This window comes from Pseudoliparis swirei, chromosome 4 (assembly GCF_029220125.1).
Source record: "Pseudoliparis swirei isolate HS2019 ecotype Mariana Trench chromosome 4, NWPU_hadal_v1, whole genome shotgun sequence".
NCBI lineage: Eukaryota > Metazoa > Chordata > Actinopteri > Perciformes > Liparidae > Pseudoliparis > Pseudoliparis swirei.
In genome coordinates this window covers 5,359,687-5,380,319 of record NC_079391.1, presented here as the reverse complement: position 1 = coordinate 5,380,319, position 20,633 = coordinate 5,359,687, and the positions used below count along the sequence as shown (strand labels likewise).

At 41.7% G+C, this 20,633-nt stretch overlaps 2 protein-coding genes across 4 annotated transcripts; both read right to left on the bottom strand.

Annotated features, from left to right (window-relative positions):
- Nucleotides 1–1,008: 1,008 nt before the first annotated feature.
- On the bottom strand, nucleotides 1,009–19,639 carry alpk3b (alpha-kinase 3b). 3 transcript variants are annotated; one of them, XM_056413543.1, is made up of 14 exons: nucleotides 19,602–19,639; nucleotides 19,164–19,406; nucleotides 12,685–12,806; nucleotides 12,003–12,120; nucleotides 10,554–11,766; nucleotides 7,099–9,013; nucleotides 6,060–6,207; nucleotides 5,781–5,908; nucleotides 5,119–5,154; nucleotides 4,738–5,012; nucleotides 3,901–3,989; nucleotides 3,574–3,791; nucleotides 2,540–2,588; nucleotides 1,009–2,436 (listed from the first exon to the last, which is right to left on the bottom strand). In XM_056413543.1, exons 2-14 carry the CDS (start codon nucleotides 19,304–19,306, stop codon nucleotides 2,163–2,165), a joined length of 4,728 nt encoding a protein of 1,575 aa, XP_056269518.1. In that variant the 5' UTR covers nucleotides 19,307–19,406; nucleotides 19,602–19,639; the 3' UTR covers nucleotides 1,009–2,162. The 3 variants fall into 3 exon arrangements, with proteins under 3 accessions (XP_056269518.1, XP_056269517.1, XP_056269519.1); XM_056413542.1 differs by lacking the exon at nucleotides 19,602–19,639 and having other exon boundaries at nucleotides 19,164–19,495; XM_056413544.1 differs by lacking the exons at nucleotides 1,009–2,436; nucleotides 2,540–2,588; nucleotides 19,602–19,639 and having other exon boundaries at nucleotides 3,707–3,791; nucleotides 3,860–3,989; nucleotides 19,164–19,497.
- On the bottom strand, nucleotides 15,245–16,847 carry LOC130193154 (zinc finger BED domain-containing protein 4-like). The gene is made up of 2 exons (XM_056413552.1): nucleotides 15,982–16,847; nucleotides 15,245–15,819 (listed from the first exon to the last, which is right to left on the bottom strand). Exons 1-2 carry the CDS (start codon nucleotides 16,842–16,844, stop codon nucleotides 15,519–15,521), a joined length of 1,164 nt encoding a protein of 387 aa, XP_056269527.1. The 5' UTR covers nucleotides 16,845–16,847; the 3' UTR covers nucleotides 15,245–15,518.
- Nucleotides 19,640–20,633: the final 994 nt, after the last annotated feature.

Genomic DNA, 20,633 nt, shown 5'->3' with positions numbered 1-20,633 from the left:
TTCAGAGGATCTATTCAAAAAAGTAAATAAATATTTTTTTTGAATCCAAATTATATACTGTACAACAAATTCTTTTGAATCTATTGTAATTAATCAGTCATTCTTTTAGCCGTGCTAGCAGTCAGTTCACCCACTTTAGTCCTAATAGAAATATCTCAACAACTATACGATGGAATACTTTTTTTTTTTACAGACATTTAACCCTCCTGATGCCTTCGGGTCAATTTGACCCGATTCAATGTTTAAAGATCCCAGAGGATAAATCCTAACTCACTTTGACGAACAATTGTAGGATAATATTTGTGTTTTTAACAAAAATTCTTAACAACTATTGGATGGCTTGTACAAACATTCATGTCCTCCTCAAGATGAATTGTAGTAACCTTGGTGATCCCTTCATTTTTCATCTTGTGCAATCATCCGGTGCAAATTTAAATGTGTCAGCAAAACTAAAGACATGTGAATTTAGTGTGGATTAGCAAGTCGGTAACATGCTACAATGCTAAGCTACAATAGCAACATGCTAACCATATTATCATGCAGATTTTCTTTAATGTAGTTTAGTGAGTGTATTTCTGTCATTCCCAAACGTCTTAAGACCTTTTTTATTTGAATTTGTTGATGACCAAGTCCTTGTGTCAAGATGGCTGTGCTGCACATTCATGCACCCTTTAGATCAGCTTTACATCTTGTCTATAATTCTGATGAATATTGTTGCTTTACTAGAATTGTCAAACGGAATCAGCACCAAATATGGCAATCCCCTTTTATAGAAATGCTATAAATAACAGGTTCCGACATTCCTCTCAGATAATAGGAGTCGCGAAGATAACGCCGGGTTACTTATCTCTCAAGACGAAATGATAACGAGTGACTGCGGATGTCAGAGAGACTTTCATTGCCCTGATTTAGTTCACTCCTCAATATGCGAATGTCTATTAAGAATGACACTCGACATTTAGAAAAGCACGTCATGCACTTTTACAGCACTTTCTCTCCGAAACGAACGAGGCTTATAATCACATCTTTTATTTATTTTTTACGGCCATTTGCATTCAAAGGTGCAGTTTCTAAAAATAGAAAAAAAATGCAGTGCAATGTCGAACAGCAAGTAAACAGGACAGGTTACAACAATAAAAAAAAGCCCAGCACCATTTGTACACTGTACAACAATGTCATGTGAAGCTACATTTGGCTTGATACATAACCCCAAAATGTAGTTTATTCACTCACAGCCGTAAAAAAATGTGCTGCACTGTGTTTCTGTTATTGACTTTACTGACATACGAACTGCCCTTGGTTCATGTTACTGTAATAAACTACTTAGTATGCCACTTCAGTTCAAAAAGGGTTATTTTACAGATTACATTTGCAGAAATTGCTTTATGTGTGGTGAGGAAATGTATAGCAATGACCTGGAAGTCTGATTCCCCCACGCTTATAGACAGATGGTGTGTCGAAATTGACAGTTGTATCCCTCTTGAAAAGATTACAAATAGTTGTAGAAATAAATATGAGTTATTTTTTAATATCCGGCAGCCTTATTTGGAGCTCTGAATTATTATGTCATTGCTGTATCTCTGTGCTGTGACATCCTATGCACCAACTTCTTTTTGGGTAGGTGGAATGATCTATTTACTTTATTTATTCAATAAATTTTATTATTTAATTAATTTCATCTTCTTGTGTATTTTTTATTTTCTTTATTTTCTTATTTTTCTGCATTGTGAAAATATAAATATATTTTAAAAAAGGGTTATCTTACAAATTAATTTGGTACAAACACACTGACCTGAGATTGGGCCTCACGACCTGTGACCTGCGATGGGTCAAGGATTGATGCAACACAAACCCAGGACTGCTCTACTTCTCACGACACTTCACGGTAGTTTCAACCCCAAGATTGTTAAATTGTAGGAAACATTAAATAATCCCCACAACACGTCAGGGCATCGATCCACGATGCATGATAACAGCGAGGAATGGTGGCTGTCAAAACACTCTGTATTCTCTCTCCTGGTCTCCGAAGGGTTTGACACCTCTCTTAAAAACATCCTTTTTGAACCATTGCTGGTTTTCGGACTTCATCGTCAACAGAATTTGATGAGAATTCTCTACTTTTGAGCACATGTGTGATCCCTGATGTCTCACTCTATTGCATCTTAATGAGCGTTTCCGCCCTCTCGCTCGGTCTTCCCGGGCGGTCTGGGGCTGCCGGCGGCTCTCCGGCCGGCCTGAGGGCTGGAGGAGTCGGCGGCGGCTATTTTGCGTTGAAGCAATGGGCTCCGGGAGCCCTTCGGTTTCGATGGCGTCGATAAAGAGTCCATGACCTTTAGTGACCTCAGGCTCAGCAGCCCGCAGAAGTAGTTGCACTGGTGCTGGGAGACAAACTGCTCCAACACTTTGGGAGTCCCTTCGACGGACAGACCGTGATGCCTGCAAGCAACACAACAACAACAACAACAAAGCCAAATGTCACAGTCGTGATTGTGGTCATCGTGAATGTAAATTGCCTGTAAAATTAGTTTTTTATACTTACCCCGTCGATTTAACTGAAATCCCAACGTTGGTGATCTTGGTGTCAACACCTGCAAAAACAAAACAACACAATTACTTTCATTTTTCAGTTGTTCAGGAAAACATTTTAAAATGTGACAGACAGTGGAAATGTGATTATTCACCTCATTAAGTCCAGCACTGAACATGTAAGAGGTAGAGAAAAATAAAATAAAGGCTAGTTGACTCTCATTGTTATTGTAAATATATATAAAGCTGCGTAATATCGTGTTTTATGTTTAGAATACACTTGCCTCCTTTGAGGGTTTGAGAACGTGAAAATGTAACGGCACAAAAAAAATTACATGTCATTTAGCTGACACTTTTATCCAAAGCCACTTAAAATAAGTGCATCAACCACGAGAAAAAACTCAGAACAAGATTCAAGAAAGTAACGTTTCTTCAAGAAAGCCAAACTACAAAAATACCAAAAGTAATACCATAAGTAAAAAGTAATACCATAAGTAATACCATGAGTAATACTATAATTCATACTATAAGTAATATCATAAGTAATAAGTAATACCATAAGTAATACCATAAGTAATAAGTAATACCATGAGTAATATTATAAGTAATAAGTAATACCATAAGTAATACCATGAGTAATACTATAATTCATACTATAAGTAATACCATAAGTAAAAGGTAATACTATAAGTAATAAGTAATACTATAAGTAATACCATAAGTAATGCTATAAGTAATACCATAAGAAATAGTATAAGTATTACTATTCAATTGCCACTGAAGTGCTCATCTGTTTTTATTTCACGCAACAACTTACTTAATGAGTTATAGTAACGTGTGTGTGTGTGTGTGTGTGTAATAGATTTTGAGCTTCACACACTCACTGCCTTTAATTCAACACGCCACTGACTTGAACACAGAATTGCGATGAACCGGGAGTTAAAACAAAAAAGAAGGTGGCCTCAGTTTTCACATCATTCAAAACTTTTGCCACAAACTCGGGGTAAACCAACATTCCCGTTGGACTCAAAGTGTCTCGCCGTGTACCTTCTAGACGAGTGAGGAGCAGACTGCCGTTGGTCCACTGGAAGATCCAGTGCTGCAGGGCGCAGCACTTCTGCTCCGCCTCAGAGCCGGACCTCGTGGCCAAGCCGCCCGAATCGTCGAGGACGGAGTATTTCTGGTAGTTTCCTGGCAGATCGGCCTCCACCGTGGCGTAAGGGACCGTGTTTGCCGGCCGGTACATCAGGTAGACTGGGATCACCCTGTGTGATAAAGAAGATCGGACTTTCAGAGAGGCTTACCAGTCCTGTGTGCTGTAAATGATACTCACGAGGATGTTAAACTTGAAGGAAACGAGGAGGTCACACTCACTCGAGCGACGGGCCAAAGGTTTCGATCGCTCGTGCTTCTGCCGAGAAGATTTTGCAGTATTCCCGAGCCAAGTTACGAATTTTACACTCCTGGAGAACGGCAAGTAAAAGAAATATGCTCAATTTACATCGGTGGATTTATTTATTCATTATTTGACTAGTGCACAGGTGTCAAAGACAAGGCCCGCGGGCCAAATCCGGCCCGCCACATCATTGTATGTGGCCCTTCACCACTTGAAAGACACATGATCATCTTTTCTTAAAGAAATGTGAGAAAAATATCCCGTGCTTTTATTTTGAAGGTTTCAAATTGAATGGATTTATGTTATAATATTAGAGAACTTTTCTTATGTACAATATTTCTACACTCAAATAAACAATAATCAAATGCAAAGAGTTATTTACCAATATGTTGGGGAGTAGTTTATACGTTTATATGTTCAGTTACAACCTTTTGAGGGCGGCCGTGATGCTGATGTGGCCCCTGGTGAACATGAGTTTAACACACCTGGACTAGTACCTCGGTAATCCCATATGGGTGGCATTAATGACTTCTGACTGATTCACTTAAACTTTAGATGTGTAAGATTATAGAATAAAATATGTGACCCATTGGAGGTGTATTGCAGGGCTCTCTGAGTCAATCGTTTAGAAATAACACGATAATAAGAAAGAAAAAATTCAAAATATAAAAAAATACACTATACAGAAGGTGGTCATATGTACCAGAACAAGAAAGGTGCTGGTATGTACAGTTTTGGATACAGTTTTAAATTATAGATACTAATAATATGACACAATCTCAGAAGACACGAATGAATGAAACCTTTTCACACACCTGCTTGGCAATGTCCAGGTTCCTTTCGATGAGGCATCTTTCCGCTTTGCCTCCGTAGGCGAGGGGGTTGCATACTTTAATGATACACGTGTTTCCAGACTCAAACACAGGCTCCAGACCGTAGATGACCTTTGCCCTCCAGACTTTATGAGCACAGCCATCACCAATATGAGATTCCTGCATCATTATACGGCCAAAAAATGTGTTACCCCAAACGCCGGTGTCAGCCACGCCCTTGTTGAATATCAGGGGTGTCATTTCGATCTCTTCTCCAACTGCATACAGAAGAATGTAAGAATGGTAGTAAGAAAAGAAAAAAACATGTGGGCTCTTGACAAGGGGAAAAACTGGGATATCTAAACATGTGAAGTCTCAACTTACCACCGAGGTCCTCACGCAGGGACATTCCAGCCAAGACTGCGACAGTGAGAGAGGGAAAGCAGAATGAGGCTCGTGGCGCTCCAGTAATGCAAGGAAAAAGTTTTAGTTTCATGCCAAATGTACACTACCGTTCAAAAGTTTGGGCTCACCCAGACAATTTTGTGTCTTCCATGAAAACTCACACTTTTATTTATCAAATGAATTGAACATTTCATAGAACATATAGTCAATACATTGACAAGGTTAAAAATAATGATTAATATTTGAAGTATTAATTTTGTTCTCCAAACTTCAAGCTCAAAGGAAGGCCAGTTGTATAGCTTATATCACCAGCATAACTGTTTTCAGCTGTGCTCACATAATTGCACAAGGGTTTTCTAATCAGATATTAGTCTTCTAAGGCGATTAGCAAACACAATGTACCATTAGAACAATGGAGTGATAGTTGATGGAAATGGGCCTCTATACACCTCTGGAGATATTTCATTAGAAACCAGACGTTTCCACCTAGAATAGTCATTTACCACATTAACAATGGATAGTGTGTATTTTTGATGAATGTTATCTTTATTGAAAAAACAGTGCTTTTCTTTGAAAAATAAAGACATTTCTAAGTGACCCCAAACTTCTGAACGGTAGTGTAAGTTAAAAGGAGTACATACTCTCTGCACTGAGCAGACAGTCTGTGGAGTCGGTCCCGTATTCATTTGTGATCGTGCATCCGTAAACACCGGAGTCTTTGCCGGTCGCCTGAACAATGGCGAGGTTGACCTGAGTCTCATCCCCTGCACTGAGAAGAACAACAAGAAAAGCTATTTGTCTTCCTATTTTTGCAAATTTGCAAAATAATAAATGACAAAATAAACGACACAGAACTACATTTCATGATATTTCTTGCGAAACTGAAATATTCTCTTTCGAGTCTCATACTGAAAACTTACTTTCTTTGAATGTGAGCGATCGCCTCTGTATTTCGGTACCATGCGATGGTCGAGTCACTGAGTACGTTGAAGAACTGGCACCACAGCTTCAGGTGCCCCGAGGCGTCCGCAAAGGTTTCAGCTCGGATCTTACGAATAACTTGAGGGGCTGGAGGGAAAGAGGCGCAACACAGACGAGTGAAGTCACTTTTATACGTTCAAACTCTCTAGCAACCTTGATTCATCCAGTCTGATTCATAATGTGTCCCCAGGGGGGAAATAAATATGCTCAGTAAATTTTATTTGAGCATTCTTGAGTATACTTGAAGCCCTACTAATCATACGTATACTTAAAGTGTGTTATTTTGGAACAACTTATTTGTACTAAATACATTTAAGTTGTGATGAAATAGTATTTAAGTACTATTTGAAGTATATTAAGTAAATTAGATTTGTACTAAATTGGAACAACTTCAAGTATACTTTTAATCCACGCACTACGTACATGACTATATGTGCTAATATGCACGCCAATATTTCATTTAAATTATTTTTACAATGTTTTTTAAGTATATTTGAAATATATTATTTCTATATATTTATATTGTGCTAATAGTATACTAAAAGTATACAATATTAATATATTTTTTCATGTGATTTTAATATAACAAAAGTCTACTTTTGGTATACTATAATCACATTATAAATATAATAATAGTGTGCTAATAATATACCAAAAGTATACTTTATATATATTTAGAATGTGATTATAATATACCAAAAATATAGTTTTGGTATATTATAATCAAATTATAAATATATTAATATTCTGCTAATAATATGCCATATGCTAGATAGCAAACATTTCTTTGCTGCATAATTCAACTTACTACAAGAAAATATATATTATGGCACTGAAAGCAAATGTCAATCCACTGCAACACCATGCCTCAAACAATAAATTCACAAGAGTTCACATGCTATGTAGTAACAATTAGTAACAATTTCTCTTAACGCAGAGAGTTTCTCATGAACTCTTAACTATATGTTGGCTTAATACCTTTGAATGGGTCGTGCTTGTCCTCCTCTGCAGGTTTCCCCTCAGGTTTCGGACTGTGGATCTCCTCGGTGGGCGGCTGGCTTGGCGCTCGAGTCTCGGATGCCGGCTTCCTCCGGTTCAAGAGCGGAGAACGCTTCTCTGCCGGACTCGAGGTTTCCTCAACGGGCGGCTGAAGTAGAGCCGACCTCCTCGACGAGCGAGGAGACGGAGCGACGGCCGCGGGGCTCACGGAAAGGTTGCCGCTCTCCGTCGGAACGTCCTTTATATGAGTTTGGCTATCGACCGGTGATGGGGCCTCTGAGGCCTCTGAGGTCTCCTCGGGTTTGGCCTTGGGCGCTAGGATTTTGCGTCGGGCCCCGGAGGCGAGCTCCCGTGGAGTCGCGGAAGGAACGGGAGAAACGCAATCTCGTTTCTTTAACAATGGACTAGCCTCTGGAGTCGGTTTGCCTAAAGAGTCAGTCCTTGAAGAACTGGCGTTTGCGGCGTGTTCTTCCATGTCGTATTGATCCACCGGTGTGGAATTCATCACGGTTATCCCCACGTCAGTCTGGAAGTTGAGTTTACTTTCCGGGGTTAACTTCAGTGTAACTCCCATGTGTTTGCCTTGAACGGGTTCACCTTTGGTGGCGTGAACTGTGGTATTTGTCACTGCAATCGGAGTCCCGGGTTCTCGTGGTACGGCTCCAGATGAAAGTATTTCCGTCAGTTCGTCCCGAGAGGTCAAAGGAGGAAGATTGCGTTTGACATTTTCACGACCGGAAAGGGAAAGAACGGGGCGATCTTTCGGAGGAAACTGAGTCGAGGCTTCCGTTGTCTCCTGGCCGATGTCCATGACACCTTTACGGTGTTTTTTGTCACTGCCATGAAGTCCTTCGGTCTCTGCAGAGTCTAAGACAGAGACAGGAGGGAGGGCAGGCGGGGAAGATGCACCGTGAGACGAAATAAGTTCCCGATCAGTTTCATTTTGTTGATTGTAAACCTCGACAAGGTTTTTTTTTAAGCTTCCGGGGGGAGTAATACTCGCGCCGGCTTCCCTGTCAGACGTCGACTTCTTCGCCGTCGGTTTTCTGTTATCTTCTTTTGACTCCTCGCATGTTTCGGTCGTTGGATGAACCGGTAAGGCGGCCACTACATTTACTGTTCTGGATTCAAGAGTCTTTATTTGTGATCTCAAATGTTCCGCTACAGATATGACTTCTGTGACAGGTTTGGGAATTTCCTGGAAGTCTTTAATCTGGAGTTCGGACACGTTTGTGTTTTCTGACGTTTTTGTCACGATTGCAGACTCTAACACAGATGACCGTAGAGCCTGTGATGCTGAATTAGTTTCCATATCTACTATATGCTCATTCTTCTCAGTTTCTTTATGCGATCCATCAACAATGATAACATTGGCGTCTTTACTCGCTGCATCTTTGGTCTTTTCTATTTTCACGTGTCCAATCATACTCAGAGCGCCACTTTCAGTCTCCATCTCAACTATCTTCTCATTTGGAGCCGCGCTGTTGGACTCCACTAATAACGTACCTTCTACCTTCTCATCGACTTGTATTTCCGTCCCATCGACAGTTTTTATAGCTGTATTAATTTGGCTTCGCTTGGTGCTGGAAGAAACGTTACACCCTCGGGAATTCTCACCACCACCACCGGGCCTTTGGAGGGGTGACTTCTGTACGTCTGTAAAAAGGACCCCGCGGCTTTCATTTGATCCCCTGGAATGATCCCATGTGTCTTGTGTCATTTTTGCTTGAAAACCACACCGCAAAGACGGGGTCTGGACGTCATCCGCCGTAGTCTGTCTCTCTGATTTGGCCTTTCGTGGTGGTGGTGGTGGTTGCGCATCCGTCTGGTTGTGTGGAAGCTCAAGGCTGACAGGTGCATCATTCCTGTTCCTCTTTGTATGGGCGGGTGTAACCTTGGGACAAAATACAAGCAGAGGTGTCCGTGCTGTAAATACTTATTCCTTCATCCCTGACAATGCCGAACATGGACAAACAAATGTAATCTTACAACAGCAACAGCGTAACCAGCAACAAACAACAGCATGGAAAGACCTTGGAGCAAAAAAGGAATTTATGAACCAGAGAAAAGATAGAACGTGATGATAACCAGAAACTTTTCCTCGCCAGTTTGTAATTTTCTAAACAGTCCTGCCACATTAGCGTTTGCATTCATGGTGCAAAACTCTCTTCCATACAATTCTGCTATATAGAAGCATGTTGGTTACGCTTTAAATCCCCATAAGGTTTTTAATTGAGCTGAATCCCTTTTAAAATTAGCACGAGAGGCTCCCTGTGTCATATTTCATGAGATAAACCAGGATGTAGCTTTAGGCTTATCCTCATTCTGCCCATATAGCTTCCCTAAAAAAGCAAATGCAAAAAAAATCCAAGTATGTCATATTCAATGTCATAATAGATTACATACAAATTACATTTCTGATTCCCACCTTCCCCCAATGCTGACACAGTGAGGCCTATTCACACGTAGGCCGGCTATTATACATGTGAAGTGTGGCCCGGAAAGGAATGCGAATCATTTTGAGAGGTGCTCGAGCTGTGCAGTGTTTTGTCTCAGCACTCAGTGCCGTCAGTATTGAACCATGCACCAGGAGGATTGCATAAGCAGCGGGCGATAAAGATACGCAATCAAAATAGCAAAACAAGTGCTTAAAGTGGCTGTTGTCAAATGTAGAAGTTGAATGTAGTTATAGAGGCATGACATCATCAATCACGTCACCATCGCAACACGTTTGGGGAAATACCCTTATCCAAAAGATCAATCCTCATGTCTGTCTGTTTAAATCCATCTGGAATAATAAATATTTTATTCGTCTGCATAGCTGACATATTTGCTTAGGCATCTTTCTGGCTTCAGCATCACACTTGAAACAGGAGTAAACAGCTAGATTGCCTCTGTCCAACATTAAAATCAAACTACCAGCCCCTATAAAGTTCACTAATTAACATAATATATCTAATTGTTTAATCCATATGAAAAAAGAAAGTGAGAGGGACAGACTTGCTGTTTACCCCTTTCCAGCCGTTGTGCTAAGCTAAGCTAATCAGCTATTGTTTTAAATTTAACAGACGGACATGTGAGCGGTAATTCTGACCTAACTCTCTGCAAGAAAGTAAACAGGTATTTTTCCCAAATGTCAAACTTTTGCTTAGGGGAAAGTCTGCTTCATCCATATAGGCCTACCATAATATTTTAAGTATAATCTCAAATGTATATCATAAGAAGTACCGTAACTCTCAGACCTTTGAACTAAGAATATATTAAATGCATCTACTGCTGCATCTGTCAACACGTGCGTCATGGACATCGTGTCACACAGCCGGGGGCATACTTGTAAAAGCCATAAATAGCTGCAGGATGCGTGTGTTGCCGATGAGGCCGGCGTTGGCAGCACAAAGCGCTTCATGAGCTCATGCGTGAAAAGGCTCGCTCACCTCGTTCAGCCGCGCTGGCCGAGACTCGGGCACATCCTCTCGGGCGGGGCTCGCGTTACTCGCCGGCGGCTGACCTCCAGTCCGTTCACATGGACGCTGAAGTAAAGAGGTTCCGCCTTCACGTGGTGCGTTCACTGACCCAAAGTCTCTGTGTGCGAAAGTGTTTGACTTCTCGTCCACAACCATGACTTCAACATGTTCCGTTTTGGAAAGGTCGTCCTTTACTGCGCTTCGGGCCGGTCGGGACGCCGCCGTTGCAGCGCTTGCCTGCCGCGGCGTTGAGGTCACGCGAGGACTCTGTTTCCGCGCTTCCGAATTCTGTTCGGCTTTCTTCTCGTGCTTTGCATCTTTTTCCACTTCGGTCCTCGAAACGTTGTGACTCGTAGAGGTGCGAGCGGCAGCGGGTACCGAGGCCGGCGGCGGTCCTTTCTGTGAAGGAGCGGCTACCTCAACACGCGTGTTTTCACCCTTCAAAGGCCTTTCGACACGCAGTACTTCCTCCGTTTCAGTTTTTTTATGTCGTTCTGTCACGTTCCTGGAGCGTGAATCCGAACTAACAGTGTTCTCTACTTCCATAAACTCTTCTGAATTCCCCTCAGGCTCGACCGGCTCTGTGCAGCCCAGAGCTACAGAGGTTACGGTCTCATGTTGGGCCCTCCTTTCCTCAGATGGCCGCTCTCCTGCTGTACTGTTGGACATTTTAATCTTCTTTTTGACAAAGGGGGTTTTGGGTTCGTGCGCAGTAGAAATCTTCTGGGCCGAGTCGTGTATAGACGTCTTGTTAGCGCTGTCGCCGCGAGTCTGTCCATTAGTTAAGGTTGACGCTGCTCCTTTAGTGACGGGGCTCGGCTTTTCCTCCACCTCTTCCACAGGTGCCTCCTGCAGCCTGGCTTCGGTCCCCACAGCGACCGCCTGAACGCTCTCCTCGTTGCCCTCGTCCTCCACGGAGCTCGGAGGGCTGAGAAAGGCGTCCGTTGTCGAGCGGCGCTTCCTCTGCGTGCGGTCCGGACTGATGGTTCGGAGCGGTTCCTGGTTTTCTTTCCCTTCCGCTTCCCCGCGTCTGATCTCCGCCTTTTGTTTGAGCTTGCCGAAGTAGCGCTGGTGGATCTTGAACTCGTTCATTTCGCCCACCTCCAGAACCCCGGAGCAGGACACGATGCCTTTACTGTTGCTGGCCGAAGCCTGGTATATGGCAGCGTCCTCCACGGTGCAACTACGAAGAAAAGCCACATTTAAGTTGCCTTGATTCAAACTATTTTTAACAAAACGTATCCTTGAGAAAAAACGATTTAAACTTAGCTGAAAAAGTAGAACAAGTTGCGTTAGCTAAACTTTACACGGAACATAAGCTCTTTATTAAAACTCCATTAGAGTACCTGTTCATTTGTTCTCATTTAAATGTCTTTAAGTGTACTCAGATGTCATATCAGTGTTTCCGAACATACATACTTGTAGATGTGCAGGGAATGGTTTTGTCCATTGCGGAAGATTTCATATTTAGGCAGTCCACAGTATCGGTCCAACTGCACATCATCCTTGTACCAAGTGACTTGAGGAATAGGGTATCCTGAAAGAAATATATAGAAAAAATAGAACGTATATATATATGTATATATATATGGTCATCAGGGCAAACAATGCATGTATATTAACACAAAAAAATAGCAGTTTAACTAGCAATTGCTTCCCTGAAGTGTAAAGAAAGAAAGAGCTTGTTTTGTATTTTTCATTTGCTAAAGATGCATGTAATCAGATTTCCCTTCAGCCTTTTTTTCAGTTGTCGAACACTATTTCGTTGCGTTCTCTTCCTTCACATTGTTAAAATCAAGATTTTCCATGCAACAGTTGTTTTGATTTTTTTGACTTCCTTTTTTATAATTATCCTGCTTTAACATTTTAATTTGTGTCTTTCCTTATGGCCCTTCTTGGCCGGATGCATGGCTAATTTTTACTTTATTTGTATTTATTTTTAGGTTTATTATTATTATGCATGACTTACTTTCGAAGGTTATATATCTGTAAAAATACCTAAATAAAATATCTCGAATAAAAAATAAAAATTAAGATTTTCCATCAAGTCCACTGTATTATTGTACGTTCCTGCCTGTAAGACATTTCCATTGGGTCGCACCTGTAACCGCAAACGTGAACTTCACGTAGGAATTCTCCGACACGGCTTTCGACTTGAGGGTCGTTTCGAAGGACGGCTGCGTCTCCTCCGTTAGCTGGGCCATCACGCTGCACAGCGTGCTCCTGTGAGAGAGGAGGGCAGTCGCTCGGTCACCTGGATTCTGCACATAGTTGGATTATTGTTTTGCAAAGATGGACAGCTTTTAGACTCAAAGGTATTGGCTTTGAATGATTTATAAGGTTTACTGAATTCAAAATGGCTGCCTTCAATACGGTCAAGTTCGTGAACAGTAGGCTATATTTTCTAAAAATGCAACTTTGATTAAAACAGAAATATTCTGTAACGGAGCATTGTGAAAAAACGGGCTGTCAATCGATTTAAAAAAATTAACTAATTAATCGCACATTTTGAAATTCATTAATTGCGATTAATCGCAATTAAAAGTTAAAAGTTCATTCTTTTTAAAGACCAAACTTCACACAGAGCTGTGTTTTCAAAGAGGCTCCTATCTATAAAGTGCCAGCGAGGTATTTAATATTGTGGATGATAAATTGTTTCTTCAGTGAAACATCAGATTAGTAAAAAAAAGAAGTATATTGAGACCCCATTGGTCCTGTCATCTTTAACACTGAACAACAGCAGAACCAGTGGCCTTGGTAAACTGACTGACATTCAAATATGTCACATTAACCCTCTGGAGGCTGGGGGCATTTTATACATTTTACAACAACAACAAATTCACCTTTTAAAGGCGTTTGCATATGACACATACCCACGTGTTATACATCACACATTCCAGAACAATCTCAGCTCTATTCAATGAGGCTCAGTTGTCCTGTTGCCGTGTTCTCTGCTCTCTGACTGACAGGCTGCTATAGAGCCTCACCCGTGAGGTGGGAGGTCCTTTGTGATTTACTGAGTGTTCATTGGTTGTTTTTTTCCCAAAATGTTGACAGACAAACGGATTGACAAATCACGTTGAAGGTTTCGTGTGACGAGTTCTTTCCGCGCCGGGTCACCCGACACGTCGCCCCTCTGTTCCTCTGTGTATCAGAGGTAGTGATGGGAATTCCGGCTCTTTTTAGTGAACCGGCTCTTTTGGCTCGGCTCACTAAAAAGAGCCGGCTCTTTCGGCTCCCAAATGGCTCTTCAGATTTTTGGGTGCTTAAATTAATTTATTACCAACAATAATGTAAAATGATGCACAATATGAATTACTAATGCACTATATCAAATGTTTATTATATAAATACACTTTTATGTACACTCTACAGAGTGATAACAAATAATAATTAGAAAGTGCAAAAACAAACGTTTAACTATTTACAAATGAACTTAACTAACTTTTAACTATTTAAAACTTTTAGCTTTTTAATACTGAACAAATTTAAAGTGAAACATACAGAAGCTTACAGAGTCACACAACAAAATATAAATTAAAATGTGTAAAACAAAAAGAAAAAAATCAGCAGTTTTGTCCTTCAGTGAAGGTTTGCATTGAGAAAGATCAAGTGCCTCAGCTTTGAGGGGCTGATCCTGTTTCTTCTCTGTAATGATCTGCCCTGTTTTGGAGAAGATTCTCTCTGAGGGGACTGACGTTGCTACAATGCATAGTCTCCGTGCCATCACACAAGTAAGGTGTGGGTACACTGAAGCCTTGGTCTCCCACCAGCTCAGTGGGTCTGCACTTCTCTGGAAAAGGGGCTCCTCAAGGTAGGATCTCACTTCCAGAATCGAATCTGCTGAAGGATTCCTTCTTGTAGTGTCGCCACTTGCACGTTCTTCAAAGAACCTCCAAACAGCAGATGCTTGTGGCTCCTCGTGCTCTGCTGCTTCTTCTCCCTCTTGGCCCTCTGGCAGTCAGTGCGTTTACATGCAATCGAATTATTGGCTTAGTCGGACTGAAATCGAATTATCCGTTTCATGTAAACACCTTAGTCGGACTATGTGCGGTCCGACTTCGGTCCGATTAACACCCCTGGATAGCTCGGTCCGATCCAGTTGATAATTCGACTCTCGCGGCATGTAACTCTGAATTCGATTCGGAACTGGACTTTGCGTCTTTGCGCATGCTCGAGATCCCGCCGCCCGCCCTCCTCCCTCCCTCCCATGTCGTGACCCGGAAGTCGAAAGAGACGATAAATTGTTTCTGCCGGCCAGGTTGCAACAAATAACCAGTCCGCTGCTAACCATGTTGGTGCCCTAAGCATAACTCCTCATGATGCCCCCCTGATCGGGTCTGTGTGCGCGGATGTGTCGGCGCGCATCACGGCAGAGCGATGCGACCCGAGAAGTGTTAACGGGGAGTTGCTGAGCGATTAAATATATCTCTTGTTCTGCCTGTTTTCTGTTTAAAAGGCGCCTAATATTTCTAGACTGAAATAATATCGGCATTATAATTATTATAACTATGAGGATTTTATTAGTTGCCTATTTTGTGGTGCCCCCTCAGGACTTGGTGCCCTACGCGCAGCGCGTCGTGCAGCGTTATGGGAGCGGGCGCTGCAAACAACGCTATGGAGAACACAAGAGCCACCACACATTTCTGGACCAAGAGCAGACAGAATTTATGCTTAATGTATTGAAGGAGTTGAACATACTAAAGTTCATGGTTCTTTCTCGAAATGTTGATGTTGTTGTTGGTGGTGGTGAAGAGGTCAAGCGGAAATGGCTGTATCACCACGAGTTGTAATGAAAACAGCGCCACCTATCGTATCGGATATGACATGCTTTCGACCAATGATTCGAATTACTCACTGCCATGTATATTGGGATAACAGCTGATCCCCCAAAAGATAGCATAGTCCGACTAAAGCAAGATTCGAATTATACCATCATGTAACCGCACTGAGTGAAGTTGGCTGGCCGGACCTTGCTGCTGCTGCAGTTACTCTCTGGAGAGCTTCATCAACCGCTCTGTTATCATGAAAGGCCAGCTTCTTGAATCTTGGGTTAAGAACGGTGGATTCTGAGAGAATAGGGTTATACTCAATTCTGTGGAACTTTCTGTCCATGGATGCATAGAGAGCAGCCACTAACTCTGTCACTTTCCCTGTCGTTACTCTGGTCTGGTGCTCAGCTGTCACTCTCTGCACACCTTTGCAGAGGATTAACATTTTGGAGGCTGTGACATAGCTGAAAAAGAGTAAACAATAAGTGTTAAAATTATGCTTTGTTTTATTTAGCAGTATATATTTTTACTTCTGGTCATGTCTAATTCGCTTTTCATATCAATAATGCAACAACAACAAATAATAATAACAATAATAATCATGTGATAACATTTGTACACTACACCTGTCTGCACTGATCTCCACAGTGACCTGCTCGAATGGCTCCAGAACAGTGCATGCCTCCTGCAGTACCTCCCATTCCTCTTGGCTCAGAGGATCAACTGATGCATTCATAACAGCCAGGGTAGAGATGACTGCATCCTTGGACTCCAGAATCCGTTTTATCATATGAAAGGTGGAGTTCCACCTTGTGACACAGTCTTGTTTGAGCTTCAGCTCAGGCATGCCCATCTGTAGTTGGGTAGATTTGAGCTTGTGTGTGGCTGTTGTGCTCCTGTGGATAAACTCCACTATCGTCTTCACTTTGTTCACAGTGGGCTTCATCACCTTCAGAGCATCTCTTACAAACAGGTTGATTGTGTGTGCAAGACATGGGTGGTGGGTCCATTTCAGGGTTTTAATTGCTTTGGTTATGTTAGCTGCATTGTCACTAACACAGCAAACCACTTTGTTTTCCACGCCCCACTCTTTTGCCACTTTGAGCAGCTCCTCTGCTAAGTTGTCAGAAGTGTGTCTGTCACTGAACTCAAAACAATCCAGAAGACAGGACACCATTTTGTAACTTTCAACAAAGTGACATGTAACTGATAAGTAGGATGTGGTGGTACGGGATGTCCAGCTGTCAGTTGTTAGACAAACTGCTGTGGCTTTTTTAACCCTCTCTTGCAGTGTAGCACGTTCTCTGTCATACAGGCCTGGGATGATTCCTTGGGAGACTGTTTTCCTACTTGGAATTGCATACATTGGATTGAGTGCATGAATAAACCTTCTGAATCCTTTGTCATCCACAACTGAAAATGGTTGGAAATCACATGCAATCATTTTGGCCAGTTCTTCATCAATTGTCTTCTGTCTTGCTGTGGTCATAGACTTTTGAAAAATGGGCTCATAGAGCTCTGGGGTGTACTTTTAGGTGGTTGTGGTGGTGGACGATACTGGACGATGCTGTAGACACTGCAGTTGCAGCAACAGTTGCAGTAGACATACTGGCACCTTCATGAATATCAGGCTCACTTGCTTGTCTTTTTTCTTCCAATTGCACTAACGGATGAACAGTTCTCATGTGCCTGTGCAGGTTGTTTGTGGAGCCAGCTCGATATGAGATTTTAGTCTTGCAGACTCTACATTCTGCCTTTGTTTGGTCAATGTAATTGAAATGTATCCATATTTTGCTGCGTTTTCTGTTGATGCTCATTTTCTCAACTTTTTTTTGTTTTACCTTTCCAGTCCGTTGCTTTCTTTCTCTCTCGTGACTCGTCTCCCTCCTGTTCGTGTGCTGCTTGTTGTGTGTGCTGTGTGTGTAACTCCCGCCCCTCCCCCCTCTGCTCAGCGCAGGCACAGAGACCACACAACACATATTGACCAATCAAATGCGGCTTGAGAGAGAGAGAGAGAGAGAGAGAAAAAAAAAAAAAAGCGGCTCCTAATCATGAGCCGACTCCCGTCGTTCACGTCAAAGAGCCGGCTCTTAGAGCCGTTTCGTTCGCGACCGACACATCACTAATCAGAGGGGGAGACGGGAGGAAGGAGGAGCAGGAGGAAACCCGACTGATTCATCCACGAGTTTAAATTGATTTATGCTCCTTATTTTCGCGGAGAAATAATTGTTTTAAAAACGGAAACAGTGTTAAGCTGTACTGCCGCGGTTTGACACTCGGTTTGAGTGTAAAAACTTCAACGAACACCGGAAGTAAACAAAGTTGCGTTAATTGCGTTAAAATATTTTAGTGCGTTAACGCGGCCAAATTAATCGCATAGATTAACGCGTTAACGCTGACAGCCCTAGAAAAAACATTTAAAAAACACAGGCTTATTGACTGTAACGCCACCCACAGTCGCAAAAAAAGGATGTAAACAAACGTTGTGAACTACAGATGAAAAATAGCCTCTTGGCTAACTGGCACATTTACTGCAATGTTTTTATCAATGTGCACTGTCCCTTATTAAATAAACCATTTAAAAATAAAAAAAAGAGCCAACTCGTGTCATGGTGGTTGTTGGAAAAAGTAAATCCTAAATTGTTTCAAATTTTGGAAAGCGCGCAGCAACAGGTTTTAGTTATGATAAAAGAGACTTATGTTTTTTTTAATGTGCTGATTTGGTCACAAAATCACGAAATTTAGCCTTCAATCACCTCACTTACACAAAATAAAACCAGACTAAGATTTGGTCTTTTGAGCATTGATGCAACAAAAACAAAAGGCACATCTTACTTATTCTTTTTTTTATTTATGCATACCATATAAAACAAGATGGAAATGCGAAGTTCACAATGTGTTGTGGCCTCAGAGTGACCTGATGAGTCCAGATATGTTCATTAGAAAAATAAAATTAAACACATTTCCATGAATGTAATAGCTAAAGAATATTGACCCATAATTGCATGCAGCAATGTGGAAGAAACATATCCCACACATGTCAGAGCGTAGATGAATGTTGGCTTGCGTGCATATTGTAAGAGCATTAACGTGCGGTTTGGTGTTGCACGTTACTCGGGATTAAGCAAACAAAAGCCGACAGTAATATTAATATACAGTCTCATTAATGTGCCGCTGTTCATCCTGTTGGATTTTAATGTCGCCGATAAAAATACTACAGCAATCTAACTATGACGAGTACATTTTTAACAGTAGGAGTTCCGCAGGAAACTGCATTTTCTGTTCATCCTTTCAGATATTTTTTTTCTCAATAGTTTTTATAGAGCTTGTCCCAATTCCGGTTGGAAAAAATACTACAGTCCATTTTCCCAAAATAATTTTTTCACATTTTGCAGTGATTAAAAACTTTGGGAATGAATCACACAGGAGCAATAATCTTGTTAAGGGCCAACAGAATATGACAAATAATCCAAATTCTTGACTGTAATTATATTGCCAGAAGCTGATAATGACGCATATTTTTATTTATCAAATAACTCGAGGGTTTGGATATTGCGTGTATTTAACAATTTCTGTATCGCAAACTTAAAGGTCAACAAAGGTTATTCCACGAACAGATTTTTGCTGTTTGTGTTGATGCTTGAGATGAAATGGGGCCCGTGGTGCGTCACTGAGATGCTGTTTTTAATCCGTGGCAACAAATAAAATAATAATATGCCCCATAAATCCATTCCAGGTTAATAAAACGATAAAGTGTTGACGTATTAACGTTGGACTAACCACAGGTAGCACAGTGTTGGATCTGTACCTGTTCTCTGGTCTCACGTTAGAGAGGTAGCTGCAGCTACTGGGCCGGCGACTCCCGCCGACGTCGTTCCCATTGTGGGATCTTCCATTTCCACGAGAGGAGCGCGGCGGCGGCGTCGGAGTCGTCGTTCTCCGGGAATACATTTCACACCAGATAAAGGAAGGACTCTGGGGACTCCAGGGGCCACAACGTTGCGTTGTCACGCTTATTTTTTGAGGGGTAGGAGGAGGGCTACAATGAGAGCTGAAAGAGAAGACAATAACACTGATAACTATATCACACACAGAAACAACTGAAAGTTTTGTTTTCATCAAATTCTACTGAAATTTAAGATGGAAAAAGTTTGAGATGAAAAAAAAAAAACTTGAAAAAAATCTCCTTTTACATCCTTTCCTCGTCATTATTCAGCAGATGATTTTTTAAATCAATTTAACTCACCGTCCACGAGCTTCCCGTCCCTCCTGTGACAGACGCCCCTCAGCACTGCCTTCAGGCGCTGAGATTTCCAATCAAACATGAGCGTGTGTGGGCGGCCGCACTATTTATAGTCGGCCTGCAAATAGGCACAAGACCACATCACAGTTTCCAAAACTTGTGTACGGACCATCTTATAAAACGAGCTAAAAGCCACGTTGTGAAATGTCATACACAGAAACAAGAAGAAACATCCACAATAAGTCCAATGTCAAACACAAGGTCATTATGGGGTTGGTATATGGTTCCCTGAACTGAAGGACAGGATTTAAAAATCAGGGCGAGGTTGTTGTTTTCATTTCATACTTTGTTTACAATGGATTAAATGCACTCAGAGAAGAGAGGGAGCAGTTGGTCGTCTTTCTCCTTCAACTTTAAGCTCTGCATACAATCAGATACGAGGCCGTCCGTCAGGAGAATGACGCCTTCGCTCTTACGTCCATTGATATAACATCCAGACATTAAAGTGTGTTTCAGTTGCATCTGTTTGCCTGAATTGGCATCTTCTTCTCCCCCCCCCCCCCGCCCTATTTGTTCTTTGGAATGATCCAATTTTTTTACAAGATAAAATCACATTTCTTTCTATGACGCAATATAAGATGGCGAAGCCTACCGAGCTCTCTGGCATGCATTGTCCAGGGAGTGACAATTGCATTGGATCCCCAGAGGAAAAGCAGTAGGAATAGAACAGCCTTATATAGGCAGATCCCAGCGGCTGCCAACGAGCTACGAGTTGTTATGTTTGCATGAGCATGCACACACACACACACGCGGGTATTGTCACACACACACAGAAATCAGCGGTCCGCAATTTACTTAGTATTTTCATTTTTTGCATTTATTCATACAAATGTTCGAATGGAAAAATGTACCCCGTTAAAATGTTTGGTCTCATCGAGCTTTATGAATGTTATATTTTTTACATTGGTAAACAAACTGTAAATCCTAAACATCTTGTTTGAATTGCAGCTTCCTGTTCTCCCTGAATCAAATCCA

Excerpts from the sequence above, each read along its gene's own strand:
- LOC130193154 (XM_056413552.1), bottom strand. The coding sequence starts at position 16,844 with ATGACCACAGCAAGACAGAAGACAATTGATGAAGAACTGGCCAAAATG. Across the intron at positions 15,820-15,981 it reads GTGGAGATCAGTGCAGACAG|CTATGTCACAGCCTCCAAAA; the intron begins GTGTAGTGTACA and ends ACTCTTTTTCAG.
- alpk3b (XM_056413542.1), bottom strand. The coding sequence starts at position 19,474 with ATGAAAACAAAACTTTCAGTTGTTTCTGTGTGTGATATAGTTATCAGT. Across the intron at positions 6,208-7,098 it reads CAAGCACGACCCATTCAAAG|CCCCTCAAGTTATTCGTAAG; the intron begins GTATTAAGCCAA and ends CTTTCCCTCCAG. Across the intron at positions 5,909-6,059 it reads ATCGCTCACATTCAAAGAAA|TGCAGGGGATGAGACTCAGG; the intron begins GTAAGTTTTCAG and ends TGTTCTTCTCAG.